We start from the raw sequence: 15380 nt of genomic DNA, 5'->3' as shown, positions 1-15380 counted from the left end.
GTATGTGCATGCTTTTATAATACACTGACGTCTGTGCACAAAAATATTATACCTAAATTATTTTCATCTTTGACTCAGAATTATTAAATGAACTGCATAACTGACTCTGGCCCCAGCTACGGACTGAATACAAGATAGATGGATACTATAGATACTACAAAAAATAACCTATACTACAGTAAACATACATTACAGTTAACCTATACTACAGTCAACATACGTTAAAATAACCTATACTACGGTAAACATACGTTAAAATAACCTATACTACAGTAAACATAAACCTATACTACAGTCAACATACATTAAAATAACCTATACTGCAGAAAACATACATTAAAATAACCTATACTACAGTCAACATACATTACAATAACCTATACTACAGTCAACATACATTAAAATAACCTATACTACAGTCAACATACGTTACAATAACCTATACTACAGAAAACATACATTAAAATTAACCTATACTATAGTCAACATACGTTACAATAACCTATACTACAAAAACATACGTTAAAATAACCTATACTACAGTCAACATACGTTACAATAACCTATACTACAGTCAACATACGTTACAGTTAACCTATACTACAGTCAACATACGCTACAGTTAACCTATACTACAGTCAACATACGTTAAAATAACCTATACTACAGTCAACATACGTTACAATAAGCTATACTACAGTCAACATACCTTACAATAAGCTATACTACAGTACACATACGTTACAGTTAACCTACACTACAGAAAACATGTTAAAATAACCTATACTACAGTAAACATACGTTAAAATAACATTACAGTAAACATACGTTACAATAACCTATACTACAGTAAACATACATTAAAGTTAACCTATACTACGGTAAACATACGTTACAGTTAACCTATACTACAGAAAACATGTTAAAATAACCTATACTACAGTAAACATACGTTAAAATAACATTACAGTAAACATATGTTACAATAACCTATACTACAGTCAACATACATTAAAGTTAACCTATACTATGGTAAACATACGTTACAGTTAACCTATACTACAGTAAACATGTTAAATTAACCTATACTACAAAAACATACGTTAAAATAACCTATATTACAGTAAACATACATTAAAGTTAACCTATACTATGGTAAACATACGTTACAATAACCTATACTACAGTAAACATACGTTACAGTTAACCTATACTACAGTAAACATGTTAAATTAACCTGTACTACAAAAACATACGTTACAATAACCTATACTACAGTAAACATACGTTACAATAACCCATACTACAGTAAACGTGTTAAAATAACCTATGCTACTACACTACTACTACTACAGTAAACATAAGTTAACCTATAATATGAATTAATCTGCATTTAAATTCACAGTACAATTCACTGAATGAAAGTCACAGCATTAGCAGAGGTAGTGCAAATGTCCAGAATGTCCAGCTATCAGTGCAACAGAGATCAGATTGTCAATAGTTTACCGTCCCTTGTGTCCTTCCTGTCCTGACTGCGAGCTGCTTGATGTCCAGGAGGAGCAGGATATTCTGCCTGGTGATGGTGTTGTGCAGAGGGCCAACAGGGCCAACAAGGCACAGGTGAAAACTGTTATTATACTCTGTAAAGTAACAAATATATTGCATCTAAAAATAACCTTCCTATAAAATCCTAATAATAAGATTTTTATTCATAGGACGTAACCTCCCCTGATAACGTGCCGTAAAAATGCCGGAGGACGCGGCCTCTTTGTACCCAGTCAGTTGTAAAATATATAGTTACTGATTTCACAGTAAAAACCGTGACGTTTATTTCACGTAACAATGAAACACTGATTTCCTTTCAGAGATCTAAGTGCAGCCTCTGGAGTCGCAGTGATTAAACCTTGTTTGTACAGAAATGTTCCTCTGAAGGCTCGTCCAGGTTTGTAGCCCCGGGGCAGAAAGTCAATGTCCTTTTGTTAGCTCGGTACAAAGAGCAAACACTGAAACTAAATGGGAAGGTATTAAACTCTTAACGGTGACGGCAGAAGCACAAAGCAGTGCCGTTTCCTTAACGGGTAACGTGTTGCACGCCGTGTTTCGTGCAATAAAATCCCTGTTGAGCCAAATCCTGCAGCGAAGGACCAAAACCTGAGGTGACAAAGCTCAAGAGGTGACAAACCCCATCACCCATGCCCACAGAGCCTGAATGTAACACCTTGATGAAAATAAAGTGTTTTATGCTAATGAGAGGTTCATGCTGGAGCTGAAGCACAGATGATTATAAATAAACATCCATATTCATATTCTCATCAGGAACACTTTGGAGCATATGAGAGGTGTGAAAACAGTTTTCGGCGCCTTCTTGATCTCTTTTCTAAGAGTCTACACCTCCGCGCCCTGAAATAGCGCTGAGAAATCTGCGTGTGAACACCCCCGCTCGGTCACAGTGATCTCACCTCCGAGCTGCAGTTTCTAGCTTTGCTGTAACTTTAATGTGACGCTGTCTGATCAGAAAACAAAGCTGTTTGTTAGCTGGTCAAGTTTTGAGGCAGTGAGCGGCTGGATCAAAGTTTCTTTGCTGTCACGTGTAGAACAATCAGTGAAGAAAGAAAGATGTGTAAAAATAAAATCTGAAGGCGTGAAGATGTTGCAGGAATTAAAGCATATTTTCACAATTTATCAACGTCCCCTTCTGTCTTTTTGCCTCTGATAGAAGCTGATATGTCGGGCTTACATTCCCTGTTTACCCAGCTCCAGTTCTAGCACGACACTGGCTCATGACACTTTGGATACAGACTGCGCTCTTTAGATTTTCTCTCCAACCTCCTCTTCAGTCTTTTCTCCTCTGTCGTTATGTCCATAGAGGCTGCTGAGCCCAGCTTACATTGCCTGCTCGCAGAGCTCCTGTTCTGGCACGACACTGGCTGTGCTCTCCGTCCTCCTCTTCTTATTCCCGGTGTTCCAAAACGCCCCGTGATACAAACACTAACACTCCCCCCGGTGCTCTTAGCTCACAGTCTGTGCCGCCCGGCTAACAAACTGAGCTAACAGCAGCTACAGCTTACTTCATCGTCCATCAGGAAACTCTGCAAAGAGTTTGTTGCACATTAAAATAGTCGGTGGTGTGCGATTTAGTACCGTAAAGCGTGACGTACTTCTCGTGGGTGATCGAACTCGGAGCACAAAGTTAGATTATACGCCCGTGTGTCATTTATATATGAAGAGTTCATATCGCCTGCTGGAAGAAGCTGAGCCTGTCACTGAGCCTGTTGGTGCTGGACCAGATGCTCTGGGAGCGTTTGCCAGACACCAGCAGGCACAACAGTTTGTATCTGGGATGATCAGAGTCCTTGATGATGCCTTTGGGCTTCTCCCTGCAACCGCCGGGTGTAGAGGTCCACACCCATGGAGGGACGCTCCGTCCTGGTGATGTGCCGAACAGGTTGAAGGTGATCCAACTGTCGGTCACGACGCTCTCAGCTGTGCACTTGTAGAAGATGTTCAAAGGTGGAAGACAGGAGCTCGATGCGTTGTTTTTTCTTTGTCACCAATAATTTAATATATATATCTAAACACATGATTATTTTTCAGATGTCCTTGAGTTAAAAGGAGGTGAATCATACACCTCAATACCTCGGTTTTAATATAGTTTCACCATAAAGAAAAAAAGAAGAGAACGTGTATTAAATCTAGAACCTGAGCTCCATGCTGACCTTGTAAAAAGTCAATATTTATCATGTTTAACATGGCGAGTAGATACATATACATCTGTGCGATGTGTTTGGCCTGAATGTGTTCACCTGAGAAGCTTTGAGAGTTTCATATGTGCACACGAGTTCATGTGTGGAAGAACTTTCTTGAACGTGTCATTATGTGTGGATGTCTGCGCGACCCACCTCACTCTTTCATAAAAGCACAGCAGGACGAGCACAACTATAAAATAAAACGGTAAATTAGAGTTTTAAAAACACATCGGAGGAGTTATCTATGTTGTCTAGCAAATGTCATGATTATCATGCAATAATCAGGTCATAATTAACACCTAACATCTTCTCTGGAGACTAAAATTTTGTAGTAATCCAGTAAAGGTCACAGTCTTATGATGAGTCATTTGATGTGGCTTTTATTGTGAAAATATTTTCACCAGAACACCAACCAAATCTTAAGAACTCCTGATCTCTGTCGCCGAAAGGAAACTATAACTTGAATAAGACGTTAAGACGTTGACCTTCATCCTCTCCGGTGGCACTTCCATGTTGGCTGAATGCATCCAGGAGCAAAATAAATGTGTCTACACTCCAGGTCTTTAAGTGATTTGAACAATTGACAAAAAAATATCCGAGCGTTGCTACAGTACGTTATCTCAGCTCTCGCTCAGACGGCCGTACAACATCACAGATTTTCGCCCGAGGGCTGATTTAATTCTCCAAAGAGCTCCGTTAAACATTTATTAAGAGATCAGTATTCCTCTCAAATACGAGAAAACGTTTGAATTACCTTCAAGAGCCACAATGTGAGGGTTGCTATTAAGAGTTCCCCTGGTGTTCAAACCTGCTCATTTATATTGATCATTAATAGAGAAGATCAATTATGTCAAGTGGAGTGTTGGAAGTAAAAGAAACACCTCTCTCTTGTGGACTCACCGAGTACTACACTGACCACCGTCCTTGCCTTTGAGTCATGAGCGCATTTATTAATCACGTCCATTCTCTGTCAAATTTCAATTTCCAATGAATAGTTGATGAAAAACCAGCTCAAACACGTCTGCCTCTTTTTCATTTACACTGGACGGCCTCGTGAGCTCGTAGTTTGTCTTGTGTGTTTGAGTTATTGTTTCATGAATCACAAGCACGGCCATGGAAAAAATGACATCGGTGACATTTGTGAGTGTGAAACTCAAGCCGCCGTTGGAATGTGCACATTGTTTCACAGCTCCAGTGTGGAGCTGCTGGTGTTTGCCTATAGGCAGTGTGTTACTGCTGTTACTGCATACAACTGTATGTTGGCTTTGAATGAGGAAAGTAATCAAGTAATGTAACTACAGTTTTTTATTATTATACTTCAATTCAAGAGAGAAATATTCTACTTTTACTCTATTACATTAAGCAACAACTGCTTTAGTTACTAGTTACTTTATACTTTTACTCTATTACATTAAGCAACAACTGCTTTAGTTACTAGTTACTTTATACTTTTAATTGATTCCAATCAATCAAATGCATTATGACTTTATTTATTTAAGTACATAACTTTTTTACATTTTCTATGAAGGACTTTTCCTTCCATTAGAGTATTTTTATAATTTATATATATATAGTACTTTTAGTAAAGAATCCAATCAGCTGCTGGAGCTACTTCTACTTTATTGCTTTTTTTAAATTTTTAATTCTTTTACCACTTTATACTTCGACTACTTTTCACTCTGCTACATTTATCTGACAGCTTTAGTCACGAGTTACAGATTATTATATTTAACACACAAAAAGTTCACTCGCTCACCCAGTTGCCGTTTTCATCAGGCACTCACAGCTAACACAACAACATAAATCAGTGGGGGGGGTCACTAATTAAACAGTTTAACTCAACAGCAGCCTCCGAAATGACCGTTATAACTTCCTCCGTGAAGGTGGATTTGTTGCTGGGCGGATAAAAAACTAAATAACGAAATAAACAATAAAAAAGTTGCTTTTTTCCTCCCAACAGTATAAAAAAAAATAGCTCACTGTTGACAAGCTAAGAAAGACTCATCAATAATAATCCGGTGTTGTATATCCCGTATGCATACATTAGTGGATTGAAATATTTCTTCCATCACTGCTGACTGTGAAAACAATAATATGAAACATAACGCTCCAAACCGGAGCAAACTGATGACTGAATTGAAAATATATGAGAGGTGCAAAGAAAAAGTAAAATGGGAGAATATCTGAATGTTTTTCTGTAGAGAAAAAAACATAACAGGGAATAAAATATGATTCAGGCAGAATATGATTATAAGAACAATAACCACGAGGGAGAAATAGATTTTTTTGTGTAAGTATTGTGTATTAGCTCTCTGTTTGCTTACCGAGTACATGACGCCGCCCCCCCTCCCCTTTAGTCACACAATTAGAGGCCATTTGTTCTCCTCTGTGGTGTTGACGGTACAATCAAAGGTGTTAATGATGACCCACATTTGGAAGGAGAGAACAAACAGGTACTCGCAGACACGTGAAAAGACAAGACAAGATGTGTTCTTTCATTTTTAAACTCTGCTGTGGTTTTTATTTTGTTATTTTCTGTCCTCATCTGTTTACAACATCGACCACCGGAGCGACTCGTGTAGCTACATGAGTGTCAAGTGATTAATGGTATCAGTTTCTAATGTGATCTCCGCACCTTGTTAGCCGGAGACAGTCTGGACGAGCCCTGCGTGAGACAGTCTTGTCACGGTGTAAATACCCTGCCCTTTTATTGTGAAAATCCATCTTTATTGTACTTTTATTGTGTAAAAACATACAAGAATCTTCCATCTTAAATATTTGATTCGGTCGTATTAAAAGCCGATGATGCATGTTGTTCTTTAAAACTTGAGTTGGCGTCCTCGCGTTTATTGGAGGGAGCCAATAACCTCCTACGTTAATGTGATGGTCATCGAGACAGATGAACACAAAGACAAAGAAGAAGAAGATGCTCAAAGTTTTATATAAAACAGTGATTTAATGTTCATAACAACATGGAAAGTAAGAGATCAAAACTGCTTAAATACCACTTCATGTTGGAATAATGCAACATTACTTTAACTGCCATAATTAAATATGTCTCATTGGGTATAATAGCATGTATAGAATAAATGGGCATTTACATTACATATTTACAATCTCATGTACAATATAAAACCTGCTTATCCTCAGATGCAGTCTCTGCACAAAGCTAGTTCTTATCTCTTGTTTTGGTGTAAAAAAGCAGGTCAGAGCGCCTGGAATAAATCCACGTCAAAGCCCAGTTTCTTCCTTCACAGGACGTGGTAGACGGGCCTCGATCCGGGGCTCTCCGGCGTGCAGGGCTGCGATTCGGAGCTTCCGGGGGAGAAGGTGGTCGTGTTGTCTCTCAGAGCTGCCGGTCCGCAGCTGGACTCCACCGAGGACAGGCGGTCCACGATGCTGGAGAGACACGCCAGACTCGAGGCTCCGGCTGTCTTATCGCACAGACTCTCTGGTTAGGGAAAGACAAGAGTCAGTTAATGAAAAAATGATTTAAAAAGACCGAAAACTTTTACGTTTTATCGGTTTTTATGGCTTTTTAAATCCTGGTACTTCACGACAGCAGGAAGCAAAATAAAACCGACATTTAAAATAATCTACCTCCCAATTATTGGCTGTTTTTACTGTGAATGTCATATTCATATCAGGCTGCTGTTGCTGTCAAAGGGTCTTACCATTCTTCGCATATGAATAACTGTTGCTGTAGTTTGCATTCAGTTGGTGCCACACCGGACTGTTGCTGTCGACCTGCAAGGAAATGAGAAATCAAGTTTAACCTTGAATTCATGCTTTCAAGAAAAAAACAGAAATGATGTGACACATTTTAATAAATATATATGTGGGATAGGAAGAAGAAGAAGAAAGAAAGAAAACAAGCAACGTCCTTCATGATATTCTGGACAGGCTAATAAATCCTGAATTCCAGAGTTATGGGGCTTCTTTATTTCACATCCACCTTAAAGCCAAAGTGGCAGTGTGCACTCCCTCTTTCCCCTGCCCGGCTCTGAGCGTGGCGAATCGATTGTATCAGTGGAAGCAACACCAGTTTGTGCAAGATGACACTTTCTCGGAGTAAATCTGCAGAAAATCCTGGCAGCGGTGCAGAACATGCAGTCAGGATGGAATGCAGAAAAGCGCCCAGTTTTTCCTGCCAGACTTCAGTAAGGTGGATTTAGTTTGGTTTATTAGGGGGCTATAAAGTGTCCGGTGGTGGGAAAGCCATTACTCCAATCTGGCATTATAAGTTCTTTTGTATTAGCTGATGCACTGTCACCTTCAGAGAACAACTAATGCATCCTGCCTTGGAATAACAACACATGAAGGACAAAGATACATGTTAGACTACCGAATAGATGTTTGCATTAAAGAATCACGGCAGAGTTTGACATGCCCGGGCGAGCGTGGTAATGGAGGTCTTGGGGCAAGGCGAGCTCATTTGATTAATAGGTTTCTAAATTGGAAATCAAGGCTTTGTTTTGAAATGAACTACTCCAAATGGCAACTGGCTTAAATGTAGGAAACACTTTAATCATCAAGACCTTTTCAGGGGAAGTCGTGTCCTGCATGCAGTTGTAGTTATTTCTCTGTTTCTGTGGTTGTAGAGGACCTAGGAGACTTTGTGCAAACAGATGTTTGCGCACAGAGGTCAAGCACGTGGATCAGATGTCTTACCATGCCGTCAGAGCAGTTGGACAGCGGGCTCCCAGGCTCCGAGCTGCTCTCTCCGGGTAGGCCGTAGTAGTTTTCCACCTGCTCTCGTAGCAGGTCCTGCAGGCTCTCGATGTACTGGATGGCGTTGCGCAGGATCTCCACCTTGGGCAGACGTTGGCTGGGGTTGGCCGAGGTGCAGCGCCTCAAAGCCTCGAAAGCGTGGTTGACCTTCTTCAGCCTCCGGCGTTCGCGCATTGTGGCGGCCCGTCTGCGGTCCACAAAGTTGGACTTGCGCTTGCAGGCCTTGCAGGCCCACTGGAGGCAATGTCCCGGCTGGTGAGGCGCTCCGGGCACCCTGACATGCTCGTCCTCTTCGGAGCCGTCGAGCTCTCCGCCGGGGCCAAACTCCATGCTGTCTGGGGATGAAGCGCACGCTCGGTCGTAGTAGACCTGGGATGGCGAGAAGACGTCCATAGCTTGTTGAAGAAAGGAGTGTGAATGGATGGAGAGATGGGCGCAAAGGACGGAAGGAGGGTAGAGGAGTGGGGTGAGAGAGAGGAGACCTCTGAGTGATATGAGGGGTCTGTTGCCCCGGGCCCCCCTTTTATGCCCCCAGGGCCAGAGCCTAGGGCCCACATTGGCCAGATCTAATTACCATGGCCCATTGGCCCAGCCAGAAGGCAGGCTGGGGTTAGCTCAGCTCCCTCCCTGCCCCATCCCAACCCACTGCTTCTCACCCCCCAGTACCCTGCAGAGTTTCCCACATCTGCACTTACTGGTGTTTTCCTACTCATCACCACTCTCCTTCCTCCAAGGAGCCTTGTCCTGCAACGCTGCGATGAACACAATGCTCGGGAATGTTTCTGGAGCGTGGGTGAACATTTGCAGCTTTAATCACCACATGACCTGTTTTTTTTTTTTTAAATAGTCATAAGTGCAAGTTCATTTGACTTGATTTATCTGTAACAGGCCTCCAGGCCTCTGACAATGAAAGTGACACTCAGCTATGAAGACATAAATATTAAAGAGTTTTGTTTAGTCAAACTGTGCAGAAAAAAAGGGAAAGGGTGACCGCTCGTAGGAGTATGCTGGACGATTTTTACGGTGGAGACAACAGCGTTGCAGATGCAGCCCAGCTGCAAAGGAAGGTGTAACATTTCAAGCCCTGTGAATTCACATTACAGTGGTAAGAGCCCCCCCCCCTCCAACCCACCAACCCCAACCTCTAAACACCCCGAGCTCATCACTGAAGGTGCTGCAGATGAGGGGGTGATCCCTGTTTGCCAAAGCTCATTAAAACAGTAATTACACAATTGACACCAACGCACCAATTTCGCCTCAGTGGACCAAATTTTAACCATTAAAACTTATTGACACAAGTCAAGTCAATTCAGAGACACAACAGATGGTGCAGGATTTATTTTTTTAAGTGGTGGACTTTCTTACAGTGCAGAATTTTTTTATTTTTCTCCATATTCACAGTGAGATTTTCTTTATTAACATGCATGTAGGAAATAAAGATGGTGCCTGAGTTATCTCTCCATGTGCACGCTCGTCCTCCTCCTTTTCTGCACAGACGACTCCAGGTAATGATGTTGTTGACAGCTTACAAGGATACAATGCGGATATTTCTCACAATGTGTCAAAACGTTTGGCCAACTCTCCCTCCTCCTCCTCCTCCTCCTTTCTCTGGGAACTGCGCGCACCTAAGAAAACACCAGTTACCTGCTGCCTCTGAATTGCCGTCGGAGTTTGGATTGCGCACAGCTGAAGAAGACATCGCCTTTGCGCCTTGTTGCCGCTGTGAAGATCAAACAACGTCCGCGATGAGAAAACCTGCCATCCACGAGAGCTAATTGAGGCCGTGGGGTTTTTAGATTGGCGCAGCACATGTGGTGTTATTAATGCGCGGAGTTTACTGGTGGCGCACAGGCGCGTTTGCGCGCTGTGATCCGTGCGCTCTGCTCTGCTCTGCTCGGTCTCTTGGGAACTCTCTTGAGTTTTTTGCTTTTTTGTTGTTCTCAAGGGTCAGAGACAGAGTTAAGTGAAGGGCAGGGAGGTGATCTTTAATGTCCATCTCCCTCACGTCTGAAAACCTTATTTCTTCTGAAGTGCCTCGTGCTTTTGACTTGATATGCTGCTTGTTTTGACAGAGAGGCAATTCATCACATCCCTGGAAAACAGATATATCTCTGTGCTGAAGTTGTGGAGTTTTTATTTGGAAAAAGATCCACATTTATCCAGACAAAAAAGAAAGATGCATTCTTTCTTTGAGTCTATTTCGCCCCCACTTAAAACTCCATTTTCCATTCCCCACAAGAATTAGTGAAACAAAAAAAAAACATTTTGAGTGGCAACACCATTTGTTTGGCAGCGAGCAGAGAGAGGTGCACTGCCAGCCCCGGCTCGCAGTGAATCCTTTTCCTAGCAGGATATTCAAGGAAAGTCCGGATAAATCAGAGCACTCGGTCTCCAGGCTTATCCCACCACACCCCCCACCCTATCCCACCTCCTATAACAGCTCGCCTTTCATCAGCTCTGACTTTTAAAACACTGCCTTCACAGCCAAATGAGAATTATATGGTGTCATCAGTAACACCGAAATCCCTGTAAAGTCAGACAAGAGAGAGTCGGCGGGCTCGGGGAGCGTTCTGTCTCTCTTTGTGAGCGAGTGCGTGCTTGGAATAAGGCGGCGAGGTTCAAAACACAGCTGGATGTTGAGTTTTTACAGTCGCCTAATGGCACAAAATGCGTGTTTATATACCCTGTGTCAACACATGATTCAAATCGTAGACAGTAAGTGCTTCAATTGAAGCAAACTGTCTTTTTTTTGGTTGAGAGTCATTACCAAAGAGACGTTAAATGAGCAGATACCCGCAGAGCTGCGAAATGTATGGAAGTAATGCTGTTATTAGATTGAGTGAGTGAGCAGGAGCCCATTAAAATCACATTACTGTTTAGAGATATCATGTTTCTGTCTGGTTCCTACAGAAAACAGGATATTTTGGAAAAGTTCTGTTGTGTGTTTTATAGCTTTAAACTTAAATAAAAGTATGTAAATACTCCATTACATGCACATACTACCTTAAAGTTTTGCAGTATTTTTTTTTGGGGGGGGGAGTATTTTGTGTATACAGCATTATTAGGTCATTTATATTTTTGCATACATAAAGCAGCATTTTCATTTTTACCTAAAACGTAGCTGTGGAGTACTTTACACTTTAGATATATCCCTGCAGGATAAGTATAGCAAAGATTAGATTAGATAACTTTATTAATACCCAAAATGGAAAGCTCGTTTGGTCGCTCATGCATAGCGACAACATATTTAGAGTGTAACTGGTGCTCCTGGAGACAGAGGCTAATAAAACGGGAAATAAATGCAAAATGAAACTCAAAGAACTTTACATATAAAGTTTAGAAACTCTTGTATCTCACGTCGTTGAAGTAGTTCACAGCTGTGGGTGCAAAAAGCCCTCCAAGGCTGTTCTGTGGAGCGTCTAGGCATCTTTAACCAGTCACTCAACGCACTTTTTAGACACAAGAAGCAGAGAAAAGGGGACGACCTTCAAGCTCGAGTAGCTCCCACTGGTTCTTTCTCATGAATTAGACAAAGAGTTTGAAGGAAAGTAGTAAAAGATAGAAGCAAATAAATGTAAGCACATCAAGTTAAGTACAGGATTGGAGTCTTTGTTGTCGACTTCTTGGACGCGTGTCCGTGTTTGTGTGTTTGCAGGCCTGAGAGATGAGGCAGAGTCCCAAAGGTCAACTGGGGCTTTGTGTCATCCACAGAGATCTGAGGGAGACCAGCACGCCCCAACATCATCAACAAACACCCCCCACCACCACCACCACCTTACTCTCATGTCAATACACGACAAACAAGACCTCAATGGATTCCCAATGCCGCCGGCGTCGCGTCACGCGTTTAAATAGCTCGCTTTGCCGTGCAATGACGAAGCAAGTGGTGATGAATTAAGACCTAATTTCACTTCATTATCCCGACGGGCTTTGCACTCGATGCCTGTTGCCTGAGTTTCCATGCCCTGCCTAACATATGATAGGAGAGAGGCACGCTGTGTTTAGAGGACGACTCGAGTTACTGTTGTGGGATCAGTCCTGCTGGAGGCCAGTTGGAACAAAGAGAAGGAGCCTGGCAGTGAACTATTCCAGGGGCAGATTTTATGGACTTCTAATAGCCGTGAATGCTGGGGGGAACCGGTTGTGGCGTTTCTTTTATTTTTTATACCTTTCGTGTAAAACTCAAAGGTACAGCCTCAAACTTTCTGTTTTATTTCCTGAAAAAAGGATTTACCAACCATTTCTGCCTGAGGTTTACACGACAGTTGTGGTTTCGGACTGAATAATTTATAGATGTTACATGTGGGTCTGATGCATGTGTTGAATACAGAAACAACCCGAGGGGGGATGGATCCGGCATGTCGTCGTTGAACAAAGAGGAATGCAGCGGTTTATGGCAAAAGAAGCAATTTTTATTTCCTTGGTCGGATATGTACAAATATTTAAATACAGTATCAGCTTTCTTAAAAGAGTTAATGTGCTCCTGGATATAAAATAAATAAATCTTCAACATCACATTCTTATAAAATATGTACAAATTCGTTGCCCCTGCTGTACAAACGAAGGCGGACTGGCTGAATATAGTGGAAATAATTTAGAGATGAACAACAGGTTTACATTTTTGAAACTGTTGTCTCGTCAGGGTCGTCTCAGTTTTCCGAGGCGTCCTCACTGAAGTTGATCTTCTCGTCGTTGGTGATGCTGTTCACGATGGACGACAGGCGCAGGAGGCTGGAGGACGCAGAAGACTCTCCGGCTCCTGAAAACAAAAAGAAGACCGACTGTTGGGTTTTTATTTCGTTTGTCGTTGATTGTAACATAAAGTTGACAGGCGTACCTTCTCTGTCGTTTATCACTGCCGCAGTGGAATGGTCAGCAGAGGTCGACCAGGTCTCCGAAGACTTTTTCCAGTGGTACTCATGACCGGCCACCTTTAGGAACACACATCCACACAGGCCAGTTTATTTAACACAAGTATATTTGATCAAACTGATTATTGCCACACTAGAAAAACACAGGGCAGACATAAAAATATATACACAGCAATAAGAAAATGATTAATACCAGAGAAAGCTATAAAGTAGTCAGCATCAACTGGAATAAAAAATATTATAAACATGTGGTAAACACATCTCAGTATCATTTAAAGCACCACAGACAACTTTACAAGTCCACGCAGGAATATAACAGATAAAACAGGCAATAAAAGTAATCTGATTACTGCTTACACTGTGATCTTTGCCGTTAAAGTTGCGTGATGGTGCGTTCTGCGTCTTCTCCTCCTCGTCCAGCGTCTGCAGTAGGTCCTGTAACCGCTCGATGTAGCTGATGGCGCTGCGTAAAATCTCCACCTTGGGTAGCCTCTGGTTCGGGTTGGCCACGGTCTTCCTCTTCAGCACGTCGAAGGCCTCGTTGATCTTCTTAAGCCTCCTCCTCTCCCTGAGGGTGGCCGCTTTGCGTCTGTCCGTGGGCGCTGACTTCCTCTTGCAGATCTTGCAGGCCCACATGAGACACTGGCCCTCGCAGTGCGCACGGAGACCCGGAGGGGCAAGGACGTGCTCCTCCCCGCTGCTCTCCCCTCCGGTCTCGGATGGAATATTATCCTGACCCGGGGACAGAGGGCTGTCGTTGCCGTTGTACAGAGGAGACACCCCGGACATGTCCAAGTGCTGTAGTGGTCCATGATCCCCTTCTTCCAAATAGCGCAAATCATTGAAAAGATAAGGATTGGTCTCAAAAAGGTCCATCATATTGTTGCTGCCCTCTCTGTGTTTTGACAGCAGGACTCTGCTGTGGCATTTAAACAGAGCAGCAGGGACAGAAGTCACCAGGCTTATATATAGAATGTGAAACTCTATCCAACACTTTGGCTGTCACACTGCATCAAGCATCTTTTTTTTTTTTTTTCCTCAATGCCTCTTTACAACCTACTGACTTTTGCTTTAGGAAATACGTCCATGTACATTAAGTCCTCCACCAGCTATTGAAATGTCACCTCAGGTTTCATGACAGGTGCTTTAAATATCGACATTGGACAACACAGCAGAGGAAGTGAAAGACATAACTCTGTTGTTCCACAGTTAACAGGGCGAAAACACTGAATGTTAACGGATATGGACGATTTTATACGGGACACACTTTGTAAGGGGTTTACAGGTTATAACTAATGACCTTATTAATGCTTTTTAAGATCGGTAATATGCCGCTCGAATGAACAAACTTCTTTTGTCTGATCCTCATTTAAGAGGACATGCTGTTGTAAATGTTAAGAGGCTCATTTTTAAAAGTTCATGGGTTTCTAGCTTTAATAAGACAAGTGTGCAGTCAGTGTGTTGTTAACAAATCCATCGTGATTCGGATCACTTGTTCAGAACTAATAAATTAGAATCAGAAACAATAAATCGGGCTTATTGCCAAGCAGAATTTCACATACAAGGAAATTTTATTGGTGTTTTGGTGCGTACCAACACAAATATAGGAGCTGTCCAGATTTATAAGCATTATTTACAACCTGTGAACGCTTAATAAAATATGTCTCATTAGAAATTTCAATAGTTCACATGATTTCCCCTCAATTCTACCGCGTGCTTTAGCCTCTTTGAGCTCATTGTTTTGGTTTTTACCATTTTCGGACCCGCCTTGCAGCAAAGATCCAATAAACAGACAGACAAAGTCAGTTTAGTGAACACAGCGGAGCGTTTAGCATCTTAAAAGCGAGGAGCGAGAAGGAGAGTGAAAACTGGATTAACATTCCTCAGGTGGACACAAACACGACTTCAAATGGATACTAATGTTGCTCGAGTGTTTGTTAATAAGCTCGGCAGTATCAGATTCAAAGATGATATGTCAGTGTTGTGTTTACAGATGTATCCACGGTGGAATAACCCAAACATAACAATCAAG

General features: G+C 42.0%; 2 protein-coding genes across 2 annotated transcripts; both read right to left on the bottom strand.

Annotated features, from left to right (window-relative positions):
- Positions 1–6662: 6662 nt before the first annotated feature.
- myf5 (myogenic factor 5) lies at positions 6663–8979 on the bottom strand. The gene is made up of 3 exons (XM_019276871.2): positions 8418–8979; positions 7421–7493; positions 6663–7197 (listed from the first exon to the last, which is right to left on the bottom strand). Exons 1-3 carry the CDS (start codon positions 8868–8870, stop codon positions 6998–7000), a joined length of 726 nt encoding a protein of 241 aa, XP_019132416.2. The 5' UTR covers positions 8871–8979; the 3' UTR covers positions 6663–6997.
- Positions 8980–12867: 3888 nt separating this feature from the next.
- On the bottom strand, positions 12868–14317 carry myf6 (myogenic factor 6). Its single transcript, XM_010737255.3, has 3 exons — positions 13706–14317; positions 13315–13408; positions 12868–13236 (listed from the first exon to the last, which is right to left on the bottom strand). Exons 1-3 carry the CDS (start codon positions 14225–14227, stop codon positions 13127–13129), a joined length of 726 nt encoding a protein of 241 aa, XP_010735557.1. The 5' UTR covers positions 14228–14317; the 3' UTR covers positions 12868–13126.
- Between the last annotated feature and the right edge of the window lie 1063 nt (positions 14318–15380).

Source organism: Larimichthys crocea, chromosome XX, assembly GCF_000972845.2.
Source record: "Larimichthys crocea isolate SSNF chromosome XX, L_crocea_2.0, whole genome shotgun sequence".
Taxonomy (NCBI): Eukaryota; Metazoa; Chordata; class Actinopteri; family Sciaenidae; genus Larimichthys; species Larimichthys crocea.
The sequence above is the reverse complement of the archived record's forward strand: the minus strand, read 5'-3'. Positions and strand labels throughout refer to the sequence as shown.

Bases quoted from the DNA above. Each gene is read 5' to 3' on its own strand.
- myf5 (XM_019276871.2), bottom strand. From the start codon at position 8,870: ATGGACGTCTTCTCGCCATCCCAGGTCTACTACGACCGAGCGTGCGCT. The intron at 7,494-8,417 runs GTAAGACATCTG...ATTTCCTTGCAG, and splicing joins CCAACTGCTCTGACGGCATG to GTCGACAGCAACAGTCCGGT. The intron at 7,198-7,420 runs GTAAGACCCTTT...TTCCCTAACCAG, and splicing joins TTATTCATATGCGAAGAATG to AGAGTCTGTGCGATAAGACA.
- myf6 (XM_010737255.3), bottom strand. From the start codon at position 14,227: ATGATGGACCTTTTTGAGACCAATCCTTATCTTTTCAATGATTTGCGC. The intron at 13,409-13,705 runs GTAAGCAGTAAT...GTGTTCCTAAAG, and splicing joins TTAACGGCAAAGATCACAGT to GTGGCCGGTCATGAGTACCA. The intron at 13,237-13,314 runs GTACGCCTGTCA...TTTTGTTTTCAG, and splicing joins AGTGATAAACGACAGAGAAG to GAGCCGGAGAGTCTTCTGCG.